This window comes from Phocoena phocoena, chromosome 11 (assembly GCF_963924675.1).
Source record: "Phocoena phocoena chromosome 11, mPhoPho1.1, whole genome shotgun sequence".
Classification (NCBI taxonomy): domain Eukaryota; kingdom Metazoa; phylum Chordata; class Mammalia; order Artiodactyla; family Phocoenidae; genus Phocoena; species Phocoena phocoena.
Window position 1 is genome coordinate 79,852,793 of NC_089229.1, and position 20,550 is coordinate 79,873,342.

The 20,550-nt window shown below is 38.3% G+C and overlaps 1 protein-coding gene across 3 annotated transcripts in view; it reads right to left on the minus strand.

Moving 5' to 3' along the window:
- The window catches only part of PPFIBP1 (PPFIA binding protein 1), a 66,915-nt gene that overhangs the window by 28,718 nt on the left and 17,647 nt on the right, over positions 1 to 20,550 (minus strand). The window contains exons 3-11 of one of the 3 annotated variants that reach the window (XM_065888033.1): positions 19,814 to 19,900; positions 18,603 to 18,716; positions 17,458 to 17,589; positions 12,980 to 13,072; positions 11,082 to 11,196; positions 9,301 to 9,333; positions 7,789 to 7,850; positions 4,617 to 4,701; positions 1,426 to 1,580 (exon numbers count right to left, since the gene is read on the minus strand). In XM_065888033.1, the coding sequence (XP_065744105.1) occupies positions 1,426 to 1,580; positions 4,617 to 4,701; positions 7,789 to 7,850; positions 9,301 to 9,333; positions 11,082 to 11,196; positions 12,980 to 13,072; positions 17,458 to 17,589; positions 18,603 to 18,716; positions 19,814 to 19,900 (876 nt within the window). Of the gene's footprint in view, positions 1 to 1,425; positions 1,581 to 4,616; positions 4,702 to 7,788; positions 7,851 to 9,300; positions 9,334 to 11,081; positions 11,197 to 12,564; positions 12,658 to 12,979; positions 13,073 to 17,457; positions 17,590 to 18,602; positions 18,717 to 19,813; positions 19,901 to 20,550 lie in introns of all 3 variants that reach the window. The other 2 variants (XM_065888032.1, XM_065888034.1) reach the window with 2 other exon arrangements.

Genomic DNA, 20,550 nt, shown 5'->3' on the forward strand with positions numbered 1-20,550 from the left:
CTGTTTCTCATTCCCAGTCTCCCTAGATGGAACATTACATATTAAAATTAAGAAATGGTTTGAGGGCAAAGATCAAGCACAGGTTCTGTCAGGAAAACAGTCTTAAGATGAAGCCACAGGTGTAGCTTTGTGAAGACAGGAAAATTCAAGGTGGTGCTGTCTCAATGAACCTTTCAAAAAGATCAAAAACTCTAAAAACAAAGGGATATCTCATAGTGGCCTTACGGGGAACCTAAGGCAGTAAAGGGCTTTTTGTGAAGATATTTGTGGATATGCTTTTATCTAATAGAGTGGATTAGGCTCAGTAGTTCTGGCGCATGGGCTTAGTTGCTCCGTGGCATGTGGGATCTTCCCGGACCAGGGTTCGAACCCAAAAATTTCTTCCATGATCTTTTAAAAAAAAAACTGAAAGCAGTCACTTTTTATTAACTGACCAGATTACAAAAATAATCATGGTAGACATCTTAGTTCATCCTTCTAATAGACGTGTTGATCTGGTCTACCCTATTGCCAACATCTCTACCTTCTAAAAAGTGGGTGGTCTTTTTCTTCACTCCACCTCATGAAGATAATTTGAAGGGCCATAGGAAGGCGTCTGCTTCTTTGAAGCATTTTTCAACACTACAGATCCCGTAAATCAGATCCTCCATGCAGATGACGCCTTATTTACCAAGAAATCAATTAATCAATGTGTTATCTGTCAGGGCAATTTGCTTCTTTTTTTTTTTTTTTCTGTACATGGGCCGCTCACTGTTGTGGCCGCTCCCGTTGCGGAGCACAGGCTCCAGACGCGCAGGCTCAGTGGCCATGGCTCACGGGCCCAGCCGCTCCGCCACATGTGGGATCCTCCCGGACCGGGAGACGAACCCGTGTCCCCTGCATCGGCAGGCGGACTCTCAACCACTGCACCACCAGGGAAGCCCGGCAATTTGCTTCTTATTGTTTTGCCATAACTACGCTTGTAGATCAGTTCACCTGCTGACCTCAGGTTTGGGTACCCCCATGCAATACATGGCTCCACAATCCCCAGCATGTTAACTGAAGTCCATCATCTTTCACAGTTACCATCACAAGTGACTAAAATAAATTTACATAATCTCACTTTACCCTCACTTTACTTATTCCCTACTTATTCTTTAGGAAGTAGATTATAACCTAGTACTGAAGATGACATCCATCTCCAAGGGATTCATATGTCTTTCCTGAATTACATAAGTGGTTTTGACATTGCCCAAGTGTTTATTTATTATTAAAGAGAGGGAAAAAACACACATTTCAAATAAAGAGCCGGAGGTCACAATAATTGCCGGGACAAAGCAAGTCAGTAATCCACCTGAGAAAAGAACCCATGTCTTTGATGTTATCAATGGCACTTTCAATGACAGAGTCTCTTTAACATGAAGAAACTACTGAGTCTATAAATACCTCTTCTGGAGCACTTGTGTTAAATGGGTCATGACTGGGAGATCCCATTACTGGCGTAGATGACAGGTTTTTCTCCAGATCGCTAAAGCCCTGTGCGTCCAGCAAAGTGGAGAAGGAACTGGAAGGGAGCAGGTCTTCAAAGTCGCCATCTTGGCCTAAGCAACGACAAAGCGGAAAGTGGACACCAGCAGCTTTTCATTTTTTACTTTTGGAGGAAGATAAGAATCCCAATTATCTTGAATATAAAAAATGTTCTGATCCCTAGAAATCAAAGAGTCAACTCCTGGCATCACTTGAAGAACAACAACGTGGGACCTAGGAAACGGCAGCTTAAAACTGTGAGCACCTAAGGCCCAGGGACTCTTGGGCCACATGAGTATCCAGTAGTGGTATTAGTACAGGTATTAATTACTAGTGGTTTAATAGACACCATCATAGACTCACAGCATTGATGTTAAAAGTTAACTCAGGCCAACAACCTTCCTGTAATTCTGTGTCAACATTTGGGGCTTTATAAATTTCAGTTCAGAAATAACCCAGCTGAGGAATGCCAGTGGTACAACAAAACTGATTCTAACAGCAACAAAGTCACCATTTAGACAACTCCATTTTCATCGCTACTGTGCTCTTGAAAAAACATAGAAAGCAAAAAAGGAAAAGAAGAGAAAATAGATGACCCTTTGATCCCTCTTAAGAGGATCCTTTTTTGCCATTCATTTCATTTTAAAGTAGAAAGAATGGCCTAATGGAGAGAAGGAACCACATAACCAGCAACTTTGAGAATTTTTTTTACATCTCTAGAAATGAAAAGGATTAAGTGCTGAACAACAGTGCCAGATATTCTGTTTTCACAAACAGAATGGTCCTTCCAACTATTTTCTGAATAATACAAAATGGCAAATCATATACTTGTTTAAAGATACTAACTAGACATAGCTTCTTAATTTAGGTTGTTATTAGATTTTTACTCTAATTTTATTAGAATTTAGGTATTCTTAAAATTCCCTGAGGATTGTCTAAATAAATATAAATCCTAGTGAGAAATCACTGTTTACATAACTCTTCAATAGAACAGGACGTAATTTTCAATGGTTTATAAACATCTATCCTGCTGTACACGGTTAAAAACTATCCTTTTTAATTATATACTTATATGCACAGAAAAAAAAGGCCAGAAAGAATTACGTGAAAACGCCAGCAATGATCATGCCAGTGCAATTTTGACTGACTTTCCCCCCTTTTTATCTGTTTTCCAAGTGTCTTACAATGTAGTCTAATTATAGAAATCAATCTGCTCTTCCTTGATTTTTAAATATTAGAATTATAGTGTTGAGATTCTATAAAATCAAACAATGTTTTAAATGCTATGACTATGTAAAAATTAATTACTTGAGAATTTGCAATATTCCTTAGAAGAGAGACTCCTGTGAAGGTTTAGAAAATGGTGAGTGGTAAGAATTGTCATAAGTCTACACTGATAATTAGAGGTTCATTTGCTCATTCAGATATTTATAAAGTCTTAATAATAGGCCTTCTGGACAAAAAGATGAAGATCCATTTTTTTCAAAGATCCTGGTCTAAAGCAGCATTTTCTTTCTTTGTAAACCATCAAGATTAAAATTTCAAAATCCGAGTGTCCCATGAGTACCTTCCAAAAGGCTTATTTATTTCCAGCACTTACTTTTATTTTTTAATAGTTACTGATATGTGTAATTCCAGGTAATTTCTTTTTTTTTTAAACATCTTTATTGGAGTATAATTGCTTTACCATGGTGTGTTAGTTTCTGCTTTATAACAAAGTGAATCAGTTATACATATACATATATCCCCATATCTCTTCCCTCTTGCACCTCCCTCCCTCCCACCCTCCCTATCCCACCCCTCTAGGTGGTCACAAAGCACCGAGCTGATCTCCCTGTGCTATGCGGCTGCTTCCCACTAGCTATCTATTTTACATTTGGTAGCCAGCACTTACTTTCAAAGCAAATAACCCCAACTAGGCAGTGCTAATGAACAAGAGAACTTTCAAAGTTCTTCACATTTTTGTGTGTTTTGAATGACCCCCAAGTTTTTGCCACATTTGTGGATGGCCAACTGGCCCATCAGCCGATAAAATAATAATAAATACAACAAAATGCATACTATCTTTACCTAGATGTTCTACAGATTTTTTTTTTTTTTTTTTTCAGTACGCGGGCCTCTCACTGTTGTGGCCTCTCCCGTTGTGAAGCACAGCCTCCGGACGCGCAGGCTCAGCGGCCATGGCTCACGGGCCCAGCCGCTCCGCAGCATGTGGGATCTTCCCGGACCGGGGCACGAACCCGTGTCCCCTGCATCAGCAGGCGGACGCTCAACCACTGTGCCACCAGGGAAGCCCCAGATTTTTAAAAAACACATTCGAAGCTGAACACAATCCTCCTCAACCACTTCCATGTTCCTTCTCTAGGCTTCCCCCTCTTGGTAAATGGAACCATCATCTGCTAGTTGCTTTAGTCAGAAATGTTGATCTTTCTTGATGCCTTCTTTCCTCTTCACTCCCCTCATCTAATTCATCACACTATCGAGTTGATTCTAACACCAAAATACATTTCCAATCAGCACCATCAGATCTTCCCACTGCAATACCGCAAGGGCCTCTTGATTGACTTCCCTTCCTTCCAACACTGCTGGAATAGTCCCAGCGGTCCATAGTCCACGATGGTCCTTTTGTCACAAAGATCATGCGGTTGACTTGTTCAGACCATTCAGTGGATCCCTCTGGGCTCGAATAAGAGCTGAACTCCTCACTTTGCATGACCCGGCCGTGCTCACCTCTATTATCTCATCTTGTCTCACTCTCCCCCCTGCTCACTACCTTCTAGGTACACTGGTCTCCTTTTGTTTCTTAATAAACACACCAAGGTCTTCTTTCCCCGAGGCTCTTGCAGGTACTGTCCTCCTTTCTCTCTGCAATGTTACCTAATCAACTCCGTGGAGAGGCTCTCTCTGGGCAGCCAATCAACAGTGTGCTCATCAGCGGACACACTTTCTGGCAGAGAACAGATGCCTAATGACATCACTGAATGAATGAAATGAGCCACCTAACTTGAAATAATGGATCTACTTCATGAAAGAAATTGAGGCCAAGTGTAGAAAAGTTCATAGCCACTTAAAAATCAAGTAAAGCAGAAAAATGTTTAGAGCTACACTACCTTTTTTACCTTGGGCCAGTACCACTGTATCTTGCATCTTCTTGTACCTGTTCAGGCACTGTCGAAGATCTTCTATTTTCCGATCCTATTAGTAAAATCAATTATCATCTTTAATATTATGATTTTAAAACAACAAAAGTAATTGTGACACAAAGAATAAGTAGACATGAATTATTTACATTATTCAAAGAATACTTCTAAACTTTAGTAAAACTGGTAATGTTCAGAATATTTTGCCTACATACGTCAGAGACATAGAAAAAGTACCTCTAAATTTAGAGATCCTATCCTTCAGCTGCCATCTTTAGAAAACAAAAACAAAACAAGGTAATAAGATACAAAACAAAACAAAACAAAAAAATCAACTTCCTTTACTCTCCTAAGTCAGAGCTTGAAAGAAAGGTCTACACCTGCTATCTTTACCAGCTGCCATTAATCACCATCTGGCTTTTCCCTTCTCCAAACACTCCACCAAAGCTGCTTCAATTACTGATCAGTGACCTTCTCTTTACTAAAAACAATGGACACTTTTCATCCTTTTTCTAATTTGACTTCTAGGTGGCACTTGATTGACCCCCACTCTTTCCTTCTTTCACTTTTCTCTCCACTCTTTCTTTTCTTCTGTTTTGATTTGTTAATTCCTTGACCAGATAAACATTCTACTTCCATAACCCTCACTATCTTCCCAACCCAGAATATAAAATGTTAGAGCTTCAACGTGTTGTCCTTTACCCTCTTCTCTCTTCCCAGGCCCTCAGTGTGGTAAATTATAAAAATGGGCTCCCTAGCTTCCCCGACATGGATTTGGGGCATGGCCATGTGACTTGCTTTGGCCAATGACACATAACAAATGTGGTTCAGAGCAAAGGCTTGAAAAGTATTTGCACATTGGGACTTGCCCTCTCTTGCTGCCCTAGGGAACCCTGAGGCTACTACATGAAGAAGCATAGGCTAGTCTACTGGAGGATGAGAGACCATTTGGAGAAGAGACAACCCAGCTGGGGTCAACCTAGACCAGTCAGTCACCAGACATGTGAGTTACACCATCTTAAACCATCCAGCCCCATTCCAGCCACCAGCTAATGGTAGAGATCAGCAAAGCCAGCCCAGACTAGAAGAGCAATCTAGCCCACCTACAAAAGTATGAGAAATAATAAATGTGATTTATCATGGATCAAAAGCAAACTGACACATGAACTATAGTTTTGTCCCCACCAATCTATATATTTCAACTCTACATTTCTCCTAAAATTGATGGGGTTCACTCCCCACCAATCTATAATCCTTCATTAATCCTAAAATTTAGATTGATTTTCCAATTTTCTATGAGATATCTCCTTGTGATGTCCCATGAACGCATCAAATTGAGTACATCTAAAATGAAGCTCATTGTTTGCCTCCAGTATCTCGGTCTCTGCTTGGATTCCCTTAACTCTTTTATGGGCACCATCATTCACCCCACTGCTCAAACCAGAAACTTACTCCCAAATCCAAAGATTTAAAAATCTTGTCGACCTGTGAATTTCTCTAAAATCCCTTCCTTCCTTACCGCTTCACTGCCATTGCCTCATTTCAGCCCGTCTTCATTTCTCAGCTATTTTAACAGCCTCTTAATTCTTTTGTCTTCATTCTCCCTCCCTTATTCTTGCTTCCATTCTGTCACTGGAGTTAGCTTTCTAACATGGCAATTTAATTATCTCACTGTCCAAGGTCTAAAGCTGAGAACCCAAATCATTACATCATTAGCCTCGCCATAGCACTCTCTCATATACCCAACTCCTCCACCTGTATCTCCTGCTCCAGAACTTTCCCAGCACGCACTGGCTGTTTCAAGCCTTGGTTTTGAGACATGTTTTCACTCATGGATCCTTTGCCCAGAATCCTTCATTCTCCTGATGAATGACTCTTTGCTCTCCCTCAGAATTTGCCCAAATATGTCCTCTTTGAAGACCTCTTGGAACCACCAAGAAGTTATGTCACTCTCGCTGCTCCTAGAGAAGCTGGAGCATCTAGTAAGCCCTCATTCAACATTGGGAGTTTCATTTGTTATTGTTGCTTTTTGAGGGAGAGAAATTAAAACCAAATGAATTTTAGTGATTTTTTTTTTCAAATTAAATCTATGTGGGGCAGCTTACTAACGACTTTTATTTTGATGTGGGGAAGACTAGCAAAAAGAAACCTATATATGGGTAGGTGGGTAGGAGAAAGAGTTTATTTCCATTGAATAAAGAACAAAAAGAATGAAAGGCAATAAATAAATAAATAAATATGCAAACAGAGTAGGCAAGAAAGAAATAGAGAAAGAAGCTTATGATGAGAGAAAAAGATCAAGATAAAGTTCTTTGGCATTTGCTTGGTTTTTATTTCCTTGAAATTACTCTTTTCATGGGAAAATGTCTCCTCGTTCTATTCATTAAAGGACACGAGGGGAGAGTTCTGATGACAGGAGCTGAACCTGCCTGCTGGGTATATGGCTGGTCAGAGAAGCCAAGAAGAAGCATGTTTCCTTAGTAGGGTCCCTGCATCCCTGCTCTTAGCAGGATGAAGTAAGGAGAAGCAACAGCTGGAGGAAAGGCCCTCTTGGAGACCTTGGCATTAGGTGAGCATAGCTAAAACAAAGCCGAGTGCCGTCCTTGATTACATGGTGCCTGTGCTTGTTTCCTGGTATCTCACCATCAGGAGAGCAGAGATAATCCCAGATGTGAAAGAGGCCAGGAGTGTGAAGGAAATAACATGTTCCTAGAGAAGAAAATCAACATGATCATGAAGCTAAAGTTGCCATGGCTACCTCCTTCAGAGTTCATAGGGCAGTCCAGAATTTCCAGGGACCACAGAAAGGATGTACTACGGCCTGTATCCTTTGTCTCATTTGTCACCTGAATATAAAGAGCTGATCTGATAACCTGAACATTTTCTAAATTCAGGGCGGTGGGCGGGAGGGGTGGATTCTCAGTGGAGCCAGTGCTGCTGGTCTCCATTCCCGTCTGTGCAGCACAAGTACGTCTATGACCCGCCCCCCGAGAGCAGGCCCACTTGGGCAGGAAGGGAGAATGCTTGCCTCTTAATGTCAGCTGTGTTTAGCCGATGTTCTTTCAAACAGGGATATCTGATGAGAATGCATGGAATGATGTTATTACACGTCCAAATAAACACTTAAATTTCATCTAGTTACCTTTTCTTCATTTGCTGCCATCAAAGACTCCACAGCCTTTCTCATTTTTTGTACTTCAATATCTGGAATATCACAACAGCAAATCAGAAGTCTGTTTAGCTAACTTGTGTGACAAGAACAAGAAGCTACTGACTCTTCAGATTGAAATGTTGCAAGGTAAAGATGTTAATAATTTGTTCCACTTTCTTTTTTTTTTTTAAAAGGCACATTTACCATTCATATTCTCTTTTAGGGAAAACCTGAAAAATGAACACTTTCTAACTCACCTTAATAGTCATCATTCCAGAAAGAAAACAACTACCCTCTCTCAAAGCAAGAACGAAATCCTCATAAGAACACTGAAGATGAAATTTCAGTGCTATAACAATAAAAATACAGAGCTTTCAAAGAAGAAACTTATAAAGCAGGTGAAAGCAATGAATGGTGTATATATGACAAAAGCAGAGAAAATGATGTTCGGTTATAACCAAGATGGAGACACAAATGGTAAGAGCCTGAAGGAACGTGATATTTACATGAGTATCATGCTAAAGCAGCTGGCTGTAGGTTCCATACAGAAGGATAACAAGTACTTTGCTTCATCTATAAACCTCATTTCCAGTACTATTTTAAAACGTTTTTAAACAATACTATTTTAAAAGGCCAAAGTAAGTGATTCTCCTTAAAATGTGACATTCAAATACAAAAGCATGTTACTTTAGTAATAAAAAAACAAACATTTTAAATATGGAGAGTCAACCCAAAATGAAATCACAAATTAAAAAAATTGAAACAGAGGAAAATGTTCAGCTAAGCGTTGTCTGCTTTTGAGGACAAAAAAATACTACTGAAGGTAAATTTTAAAACAGTGGTGCATCATTCACCTCTGATACAATACTTTCAATTAAGGTATACTGTTTAGGAACTGCTTTTCTTCTTCTTCTTTTCTTTAATGGCAAATTCCCTTAAGAACCTAATGTCTGGAGGAAAGTCCACTAAGGCTTTATCGATTACACTGCATTAACTCTAGTCTCTGTTAGTCAGCCTGGGTACAATTTCTTTTGTAACACAAGAGGATATGTTTATAGAAGCCCTTAATATAGATCTCAGTGAAAAAGTGGGCTACAAAACATTGGAAAACAAAAGCAAAGTTCAAAATAATCTTCAACTGTGGTAAACCGTAAAAACAGTCGGTTTTCATAGGAGTATAAACATTATTTTCGCCTCTGACCCTGTATCTCCTGGGCCACGGAGAAAACGTTTCCTCACCTCCACCACTCTGGGGCGCTCTGCTATATCCTGCAGAGCAAAAGGGTTGAACCAGGAGCAATAAGCAAAACGGTCTTTTACTCCTTGTTTTATTGTTTGTTTATTTGCCCTCTATTTTGCATACTCTGAAGAAATGGGGAGCTTATTGATGAAGCAATTTTACATCTTTGGGGAGAGAAATGTTTTAAAAACACATGCAAAGAACAGTCCAAGTAGTACTTTTGGTGAATGTAAAGGCTGATGGAAATACACCAAAAACCTTACTTTTGTCTTTGAGCTTCTTTTTAAAATTTTCATCTGTGCAGGAAAACCCATCGAATTGGAAGTTAGCATACATTACAACAATAAGTAATATTTTAAAAGCACTATTAGTTGGTCTCCTTTTACCTAAAATAAAGAGACTCTAACTCATAAAGACTGAATATTAAGCATTATTTTATGACTTTAGGACTGATACTACAATATAACATGCCCTCTGTGAGGTTAGAAAGAGAACCTAATGTAGTTAATCAGAAGATGTAAATCTGAGTTACTACCTCTGTTACTTCATCTTTCTGAACCTTGATTTTCTTGTATTAAAATTGGGCCTTCGGAGTATAAGTGCTTCTTACACTAACTGTGATGAAAAACCAGCTAATGTTGCATTGGTTGTTTTTTACGTTTTCATTACAGTCTGATATGTGACCCTCCTGAATGTGATTAGGACATTGCTTACGTCATATTCATCTCACTGCTCAAGTTCAACAACACTGAAGTGGTCCATCCCCTGTTCACCAAGATGAGTCCACTGATCACGCAGGTAGATGTTATGGCAACATCAGATTCCACGAAGTTTCTAAGCACTTGCTCTTAGTGCCTGGCTGTGTACTGCTGACAAGTGGTGCACAGACCACTGCTAGTCCTCAGATCCGACTTTGGGTAGCATTACTCTAGCATAGCCAACATAGCCTCTAGCCCACATAGCCTCTATGATTCCATTTTTTTCCTTAGAATCTTGAAAGCATGACCTGTCTGTGAGTGTCCTTGAAGAACATACATTCTACACATGCCAAAATAGAGGGGAAAAATCCATTTCCCTCAATGTTGGCTGAATTGAGTTTTCTGATGGACAGGGGATTGTGATACCTACAGGTATATAAAGCCAGGGTATTCTAGAGCCAAGGAGACTTTGGAGGTAATCTAATTCAAGCCCCTCATTGTACAGACAATAATAGATAAAATAGACAAAATAGATAAAGCAATAGATAAAAATGTACCAAATCTACACTAACTGGAATTTATTCTGTTTTGAATGAGTCAGAAGTTGCTGTTGCCATACCATTTGTTATAACAAAGAAAGGTTAAATTTGACCAAGTGTTGTCAGATGTTACAGGCATATATACTTCCAAATATAATTTTTTAAAAACCCACATTTCATTCAAGTTATTTTCTAGCGGGTATAACCTACGTTATGAAAAATTACAGTCCATATGATGTCCAGGACAAACCTCCTCAATTTATGAAAACAATTTTTTGGATAAATTCATACAGTTTTCCCAAAACAGAATTAACCTATTTTGCTTTCTAGAAGGTTGAGGGCTCAATGCATGATAAGAAATGTTCATTAACTTTCCAAAGATACACAGCCTTCCCTCTCTCCTCTCAAAAAGGCAGGCAAGGTTCCTAAATGCCTTACTTTATGTTGTCTCAAGTTCAGTTCAGAGGGGAATAATCTTGGGACATAGTTTTAGTTCCTTTTAATTCTTTTTGACACTTCCTTGTATTGCAATTTGGACATTATGGGAATTTACCATGTAGTAATCTAAAATAAAATCCCACTAAAGTACAGAGGTGCCCTTCTCCAGCTGCTCAAGAGGAAGTTAACAGATGCCCAAGCACAGTAAAGAGGCTTGGAGGAGTCCCTGCAGTCCTGGGCCCAGATGGCTTCTGCTACTCCTCTCTCTCTTAGATGCTAATGGTACACATCATCTAACATCAGTTTCTGTTATAGATCTTGGATGACTTTAACAAAATAAGAGAACAAATGTTAAATACATATTCTTACCTCGATCAAGAATTTCAATCCCTTCTCCTTTCATCTTGCAAACCAATTTTTCTTGTAGTCTTTTTACTTCAGATTCCTTCTCTTCCAGCTGTTCTTTTAGAGATGCCAGTTCCTCCTACAAATGATAAATTCACTTAAAAAGAGTAGATTATGACTAAAAGGGAATATTCAGAGAGTCTGTTAACTCTTAAGTCAATAATTAGTTTTTGTGAATGAAACAAAAAACTACAAGAATTTAGACGCAAACTTCAGAAATCAGACAGTGGCAATGATAAGCAGAAAGCAAGACAATTAACAAAAGTACAACTTATAATAATTACGGTATAATTATTTCAAGTTTCCTTGTGACCAAATTAAAAATAAATCTTTTAAAGTGTGATTAGGACTAGGGCAGCCCTAAGGTTTAAATCTTATGTTAGGTAAAAAATCTGACCAAGTTAATCAAGGAAGATAATCATTAGATGCTTAGTGTCATACAAGCAAAACAAAATGCAAATTGGAAAATAATATATTAGACTTGCTTGACATTTATTCAGCATTTCAAGATGGCACTCATGTTCCCTGGACAAGATAGAGCTTAATTAGTGGGTAAGGTAGCACGCGATGAGCAACTTTAGCCAAATCACGGGACTAAACAATTCATCCTCATCACTAAGGTAAAAGAATAGAATCTCCTACGACAATGGAAAAAAAGAGATTTAGAAAACAGATTTTCAGTCTTTTTATTTTTTAAACTACACAACTATTTAAGACCCCACATCCAATGTGCTATCTATTTACTAATGTCTGTTTCTGTTTCATTTTGGTAAAGAATTAGCTTTGACAAATTTAAGTTTTGCTGGCTGTATTTAACCCAGGAAATAAAGCCATGCAATGCTAATAAGTGCACCTTTATTTTTCTTAATATAGTTTCAGTCTCTAAAGATACGTACTGTGTTTGGTATTATGAGAAGATGTAGCTCTCCAATGGAGCTAAGAAGTTGGCCCTATAGTTTTTGTTTATGGTAGGAATGGACACCAAATACAAGGAATTTTCAGTAGCACTGGCAAGAAGTGCTGCCTGTTCTCACTGTGCTTCTAAGCAGTAACTCCTACTCACTGCCAGGACAGAGTTAACCAATGCACACATTTATCGCCAAGAAGGAAGAAAACAGTGTCTACTATTGATACCAGAATTCTTTCACAGCTGAATTGCTGCAATTATTTTACTATGCTTGAATCTCAGAGAGTCCAAGAGAGTGAGATTTAATTTATAAACGAATACTTTTATTTTACCTGCTTATTGTTTTTCACTATTTCATATGTTTCTGAAAACAATATTAGGGATTGTATTGGCCCTCTAAACAGCTTTAAACATATTTTTAAAGAACAGGTGACACACACACAAAATGAATGCACACACCACTAAAAACACCATCACAGCAAAACAACACAAGCCAGAAAGCAACAGGCCATGGACCCCATTACCCAAGGTCTACTACACCTTCAGGGACTCCCACTTTTGTTCCATCCGCTGCTTTTCATACTGCATCTGACCCACCTTGATTTTCATGCTAGAAAGTTTGGCCATTAAAGACTGGTAGAGAGACAGGAGGGAAAGAAAACTACAGATAGAAAAAGACAAGCTAAGTAACCAAGAAAACAGTATCAGTTTATAAAGGAGGTTAGATAATTAAGAGAAATGACAGGTTACGTTCTATCAGATTAGTTAAACCCTGATTCTTATTCAGAACAGTAGTGTTTAAATTCAAGATGGTTAAAACACTTGGGGAAAAACTTCATTCCCTTGTAAAATGCCTTCTCTATCATATACTAAGTAGAAAATGTATTTTATTTATATTATTGATTGTAGATAGTGAGCCATTTATATAAAAATTTTTGCCATTGTGAGAACTTACTTTGGTAGATTTCAGCTTTTTTTCATTCTGAAGTCTTTCATTGTCCATTTCAGTGACTCTTAACCTCAAATCATTGATCTCCTGCATTAGCCCCTGTCCAAAAAGCGACAAGGAAATACATTAGGAAACCGGTAACACACTTACCTACCAAAATAGCAGCTTGGAAATCTTCAGTCAATAGCTCCTGAGTTAAAGCTGGATGAATGAGATCAGACAAATGAAAATGAATGTGTCTCCTTGAGAATTAAAGCATCTTTCCATTGAAAACACTGCCTCTGCCCTAAAATGATGCGACTGATTATGAAAATGAAAGGTGACTAAAATTTTAAGAAATGTAGCTGATCGCTTACTGTCATTGAGCAAATATTTCTAGACTAAAAATCACTATATGAACTCTTATCTTTTAAAATAAACCAGAGAAATTTTCTTTAGTAAAGTCATTTACTTTTACAGACTTTTCAGTGATATATGGATATTTACAAAAATACTTTAATAATTTCTTAACTTTTCTACAAAAAACAGACTTTTCATTAGCCCAATCTTGGAGAATCAAATGAAATTTAAACACGTTAGACCAAGGATTCACAACTTGAGGGTAGATGAGGGCCTTATCATTTACAAATACATTCAGTATCATGATAATTTTATATTTGGAAAATGAAAAAGAAAGCAATCCTAATGTTTTCATAATACAAATACAATCAGACAACTTTTCTACTTTTATTTAAAAAAAACTAATTTGTGGGTTTCCCTGGTGGCGCAGTGGTTGAGAGTCTGCCTGCCGATGCAGTGGACACGGGTTCGTGCCCCGGTCCGGGAAGATCCCACATGCCGCGGAGCGGCTGGGCCTGTGAGCCATGACCGCTGAGCCTGCGCGTCCGGAGCCTGTGCTCCGCAACGGGAGAGGCCACAACAGTGAGAGGCCCGCGTACCAAACAAACAAAACTAATTTGCTTATAAAAATTTGTCTAAATATTCTGAGCAATAGTGACATATCTTTGTCCAGAGCCCAGAGAATAGGAAAAGGAAATTAGAATGTGAAACAATACCAACTCATCCAAAAGAAGGGCTCAAATACTCTGTGAAGACTTTTTTTTTTTTTTTAACCACAAGGCATGAAAACCCCACCAGTGGTTAACGTGTTTTTGTTCCTTTCTTTTCAAGACATTTATTCCTGAGCCACAGATTCACAGATAGAAAAGAATTACACAAGAATGCTGTAAAAAACAAACAGAACAATGCAATAAGAAATAAAAGTTTTTTATTGAGGGATTATTCTAAGCTTCTAAGTGTAAGAATTCAATCTCACAGGGGCTAGAAAAAAGGATGCTGTTGTGAAATACACTTCTCAGAAAACCTACAAGCTTTTAAATTGTAGTTTCTTGTAAAAGGGGGAAAAGTACTACCTAGTATTATATAATAATTACTTATTAATATTAACTATAATTACTATTATTTTTAGTAATTATAGTAAATTATAATAGTAATTATAATTACTATTATTACTCTTATTTCAGTAAGAGGATATCTATTTTCTCCTTTTATGAATGAGGTAAATAACTGACATCATTTAATAACATTTCAGTTGTGAGTCCTTCTGTACAAGTTCAGAATTCAAGTTCAAGGAAAAGGTCAGTTTCTCCCATTTATTTATCTCCCATTTATTAACCATCTTTGCATAATATGAATTCTTAGTAGCCTTCCTTAATCAATCTGGTCTTTCTTATATATATTTTCCCACTTTCTTATTGGTAAAAAACAGCTTTGAATTCTATTGGATTGTTGTATTTTACCACTTCCTTTAGAAACAGTGGCAATTTGCAAAGAAGAAGAAACAAATGAAGAAAATAGAATTATAAATTGAGGTCACTTTTCTACTAAAAAAAACCCTACCCAATCATGCTTTGTAGCAACACCATAAATATGAACATAAATTTCTAATCTGAAAGAAGCCCTATCTTCCCATGAAAAGTCAAGCTGGAAAATCTGGAAGTAGCTCCTTAACATGAGACTTTTAAAATGTAATAGAAATTATTTCCAACTAACTTCTTATCAGAAGTTCAGTACTGTTTTAAAAAGAAAATCCCTGTTATCTTTTCCTTTTCAGAAAACTCTTCAGGGCTCCACAGAAACTCATTTCTGATATCTGTATTCTTACCACAAGGGGGCACCATTGAACGATGCCAAACATCTATCAGCAATTCCTGGGACAGGAAAGCCCTCAATCTTCCAAAGTTTCAAGACTCTTACCCCCAGTCTTTTGGAAGTATCTATACTTCTTCCCCCACTCCAATGTTTTCTTAGAAATTCATCTCCAAATAATCTAAAATTCTAAGACAATGAGCGTTCTATGCTCATTCTAAGAAAATGAGCATATTCAATTTTAATTTTTTTAGTTTTAATTTTGAAGACTACTTTATTTTCATGTTTAACAAAGTTTATCATATATCCCATAATCTCTGAGTATGTGCATGCTACATTTTAACAACAGTGTTGAATGTTTATTAGAAAACTATCAGGGATTACTACAGGTTTGATAACAAGATCACCTTACATATGATTGAGAGAATGCACGAGCAAAGCAAGGAAACACCAAAAAAAGGATTTATAAAAAATGCAGACAAACTCAAGAGATGTAAATATTGCTCTGGGGTCTTACAAAAAAAAAAAAATCCTAAAACAGCTACTTCAATTTAGTCCCAATATTTGGTTAACATCTCATATCCAAATTAACCACACTTGTGCCGGTTAAGACTTTCCCTAAACTTTGTGTGTGTAATAAGGCCACCTCTTAATGCCCCAAAACTATAAACTTCTTTCCTGACACCGGAGTTAGCTCCACTGCCATGTTATCCATCTGTTGACTGAATTCTACCAATGTGTTCTGTAGCAGCTGTGGAGTCAGGGAAAGACAGAAGGGAAAAGAGGAAATATCCAAACAGATTTTTAAAGAAAGCACAAAAGCTAGAATTTTAATGAAAGTAGGTAACTTCTTAAGTTTTGTTTTAAAAGCCCCAGTCTCAATTAAATGAAAAACATACTTATATAGGTGACTGACAAAGAGCTTTAAGATTAAAACATGAGCTAAGCTGGGGATTTCCTTTTGTTACTGAGCAAGTAATACACATACCAAGACTTTCCATTATAGTTACATCTTCGACAGAGAATTTAATTTTAAAAATAGCAATGGAGTAAACCTTATTACATTCAGCTCAAGGAAGGACTTTCACACAGTGGATAACATATGTGGATAATATATATCATATCATGATGGCATGTAGTGAGCATAAAACAAATATTTGAAATGAAGATAGAGGGGGAAAATAAGTAAATGATTTCTCCTCTCTCCTTCTTGGTACCCATTTTTCTAATTCAGTATGACACCTCTCCATACCCCAACTGAGGAAACAAAATAAAGAGAAAGGAAGAGATGGCCCTAGGAGAGAAAAAATGTCTACAGTTCTTTATACTTATTTTCAAATGAACAGATTTCATTTGGATATGCTCTGAACTCCCCCCTTGACAAAAAAGCAATTAACAAATTAGAAAACCTGGATTAACAATAAACTAGGTCAAACAAACAAGAAAGCATGTTTAGCCAGGAAAATGGGTATTTCATGTTGTAGAATCTACCCTGAATTTCACAAAAGTATACCGAGCTGTATTTATTTGGAATGATTTACATGTGGATTAGACCAAAAGTAGAAGGCCAAATTAAATGACCTCTAAAAATCTGCGATTTTTATGATTACATAATGAAAGCATGTTTGCCATACACATTTAAAAATCTACTTACTATAGAGTAAGTAATCAGTGTGCTTAAATAAGAACTACTAGTAAAATGATGCACTTGAACCCATTATTTCCACAATGAAGAGAATCAGTATGGATGGACAGATGGACAGATGGACAGATGGATGCATGGATGGCTAGAATAGATAGACAGAAGCTCCAAATGTCCGAAAGTCAAAAGTATTTCTAAAGGCAAGTGAAAGGATTAATATTTCATATCAAAAGTCTCAAAATAGGGCTTCCCTGGTGGCGCAGTGGTTGAGAGTCCGCCTGCCGATGCAGGGGACGCGGGTTCGTGCCCCGGTCCGGGAAGATCCCACATGCCGCGGAGCGGCCGGGCCCGTGAGCCATGGCCGCTGAGCCTGCGCGTCCGGAGCCTGTGTTCCGCAACGGGAGAGGCTACGGCAGTGAGAGGCCCGCGTACCGCAAAAAAAAAAAAAAAAAAAAAAAAAAAAGTCTCAAAATATAAATTACCACTATCATTTAGTGAGAAAAAGTCAGTATAAGTTTATTCTTAAAAAGAAGCATGGATAATGAGGGAACATAGTAATTAACTGCCTCTCCTTCACAACTCCAAGGAATTTCAACTTGTTCTAGGAATACGTGTGTGCGAGATATATAAGTATGCATATATATGTGCATAGATACGTATATGTATATAAAGAGAGAGGAAGGGTATCACTTACTTCTGTGTCTCTGAATCTATCTTCGTAATCCAATCTGTCCTTCTCTACAGCTGTCAGTTTTAACTTCAAGTTAGATATTTCAGCCATCAGGTCCAACTTCTGAGTTTCTAAGGATGTCCTGCTCAGAAGCTCCTATTAGAATTTAAGAGATACATCCAAAAGTTGTTTTATTGTAAACAGCCACATATGGATGTGTCTCACTTATGACTGCAAAGCAGTAACTCTTAAGTAGAGGATGTGAAGATTAATTACTAAATAGATACATTTGGAAAAAATCATTTGCTTTCGTTACCCTTCAAGAGCCGAACTAATGCTCAATAAGCATTATATTGATACACACATATATAAAAGTATATATTCTTAAGCCTGATGATAACACTGATGATGCTATTACGTTTGCTATGTGCCAGGCACTGTTCTTACAGGTATTCAGTGGTTCAGTCCTCAAAACAACCTTATGAGATAGAAACTCATAGGATAATTCATGAATTATTCTTATTCAACAGACGAGGAAGCTAAGGAACAGAGAGGTTAAGAACTTGCAGAAGGTCATACAGCAAGGAAATGGCAAAGCAGAGACTCAACCTTAACAGTCTCGCTCCAGTGTGTATTCTACCTGCTGTATTATAGGCCCTCTCACAGACGAGCACCACATGTGTGTGTACCCACATCCATTATAAAATTTTTCCAATAAGTCATATAAGGTACTTATCTTTTTTCTTAATCATAAAATATACATTCATGGTTGGAAATTAGGAAACCGTAAAGGAGACATTTAAAATTATCTACAATCCTATTAATATTTTATTCCAGACTCTAATTGCAGTGAACACTTTCTACTGTGTGTATGTGTTTAGAGACCTGCTACTCTAGGTTTTTTGCTTAAAATAAGCCAGGGGACTTCCCTGGTGGTCCAGTGGTTAAGACTCCACGCTTCCACTGTAGGGGGCGTGGGTTTGATCCCTGGTCGGGGAACTAAGATCCCACATGCCGAGCGGCGCAGCCAAAAAGAAAAAAAGTAAAATAAACCAGGCTAAGTGAATCACGAAATTCACCACTGCATCAGAGCAAACACAACATATAAATGTAGCATCTCAAATAGGCCAGCAGAAAAACCCCACCTCGGTACCGGCTTCCGAACATACCTGTTGCAGCATTTCTTCCGTGGCATTCAACTTCTCTCTGTGCTCTTCAAGGCAAAACTCCAAATCGCGAATCTTTTCTCCCTGAGCCTCTACCTGGTCTGTTAACACACTTACCTGTGTTTAGAGCAAAATATTGTAATGGATTAGGAAGAATTTGGGTCCCACTGCCAACTTTATTTCTCTACATAAAACAAAAACTGGGATGATGTTACCACTCATTTGGCTGTAAAAAAAAGAAATCTGAGAATTAATAAGAAACCAGACCTTCACACTCTTATTTATGTGATGCTTATTGGTCTGAGGACTCTTATTCAATTTTCAAGGAAGTTAGGGCTGATTGGGGATGTGCAACACTTCATAGAGAAAGAGCATGTACAGAAATTATCTTTTTTGAGGGATGGTGGGGGTAGGAGGTGGTATTAGAGATTAAGAGAGGAAATGAAGTTAATGTTTGAAAGAGAAGTTATCAAGGACTATTTAAATCCGACGCTGGACAAACAAAGAGTCCAGGGAATCCAACCTCCATGAGATCTTTCATGATCACACCGTCCACGGATGTGTTCGAAAGCCAGGGTGTAGCTCAGAGGTGCAAGAGGAGCCACTGGCTTAGTCCTTCATCCTCAGTGCTTATTGCAAACCTGAGTTTTCCTCCCAACGATCACCAGCCTCGTAAATATGTTTCAGTTCTTTTAGCTCAACATACCAAAGTAAAACTACGTGCCAAGGATTTAAAGGATTATGAAGGAGAGGAAAACTCTGATTTAGCCTACAAACAGGACTCCACTACCCACTTTGTGTTTTGTTTGGTCCATGGTATCATTTTTAAAATTGAAAAATTAAATATATATTCAGATTCAGAAATACTTATTCATATTTATGGAACAGATGTATGAATATATAGACACACGTATATAGTATAAAAATCAGAATTTCTGCTATATATTAAAAAAGAAACAGATCACATCAGAAAATCAGATGACACTGTGCCTGTCATCAGACTGGCCCTTGAAGAGCAGAGGCTGAGAAGTGTCGTTCACATGTATGCTTGTTCTGCCACAGTCCTCACCGCTCCTGAACGTGTACAGACGGCCTACTGCGCTTACTTCTATTAGCAGTCTGGCTCCTGCAAGCATCTGAACTTGCCATCCCAATTTAAAATGGTCTTTGTAAGTTAAGTCATGAGGGAAAAACAGCATTTAAAAATCACTTGCCTGAAGAACGAGAGATTCTTTATCATTTTCTAAACGTGCCAGCCTTTCTTGATACACATCTCCATTCCCAGGGAGGTGTCCATTTGTCTGAAAAAGGAAGTGATATGGGTAAGCCTGACCCTCTTTAAAACTGAACTACTGTGAGGGACTTCCCTGGTGGCGCAGTGGTTAAGACTCACGCTCCCAATGCCAGGGGCCCGCGTTCAATCCCTGGCCAGGGAACTAGATCCCACATGCATGCTGCAACTAAGAGTTCACATGCCACAACTAAGGAGCCGGCTAGCCGCAACTAAGGAGCCTGCCTGCCTCAACTAAAGACCTGGCGCTACCAAAAAAAAAAAAGGAGAGTAAAAATTGAACTACTGTGGGTAAATAAAAATTGCATATGTTTTTAATCCAAGGAACCTGAATTGAATTCAGCGCAGCTGTTACTGCCCTTAATAGAAAATATGAGAAGGAAACATGGTTCATATACAAAGCAACAAGAACAAAAAACAACTCATCAAGAAGAAAATAATGACCCAAAAGGAACAGTGGCTACTGATAGTCACTGACAGTGGATGCCCACCTGGGCACGCAAAGCTTTGTGAGCGTGTGGTCCGGCACAAAATCGCTCTTTCCCCCTGAATGCCTCTATCAGCGGGAATGACCGGGGAGGTCCTTCCATTCCTGCCCTCTCCTCCCAAATCCAGGACTACCGATGCTGGCCTTTACACGGGAGACAGCAGGGGCAACTT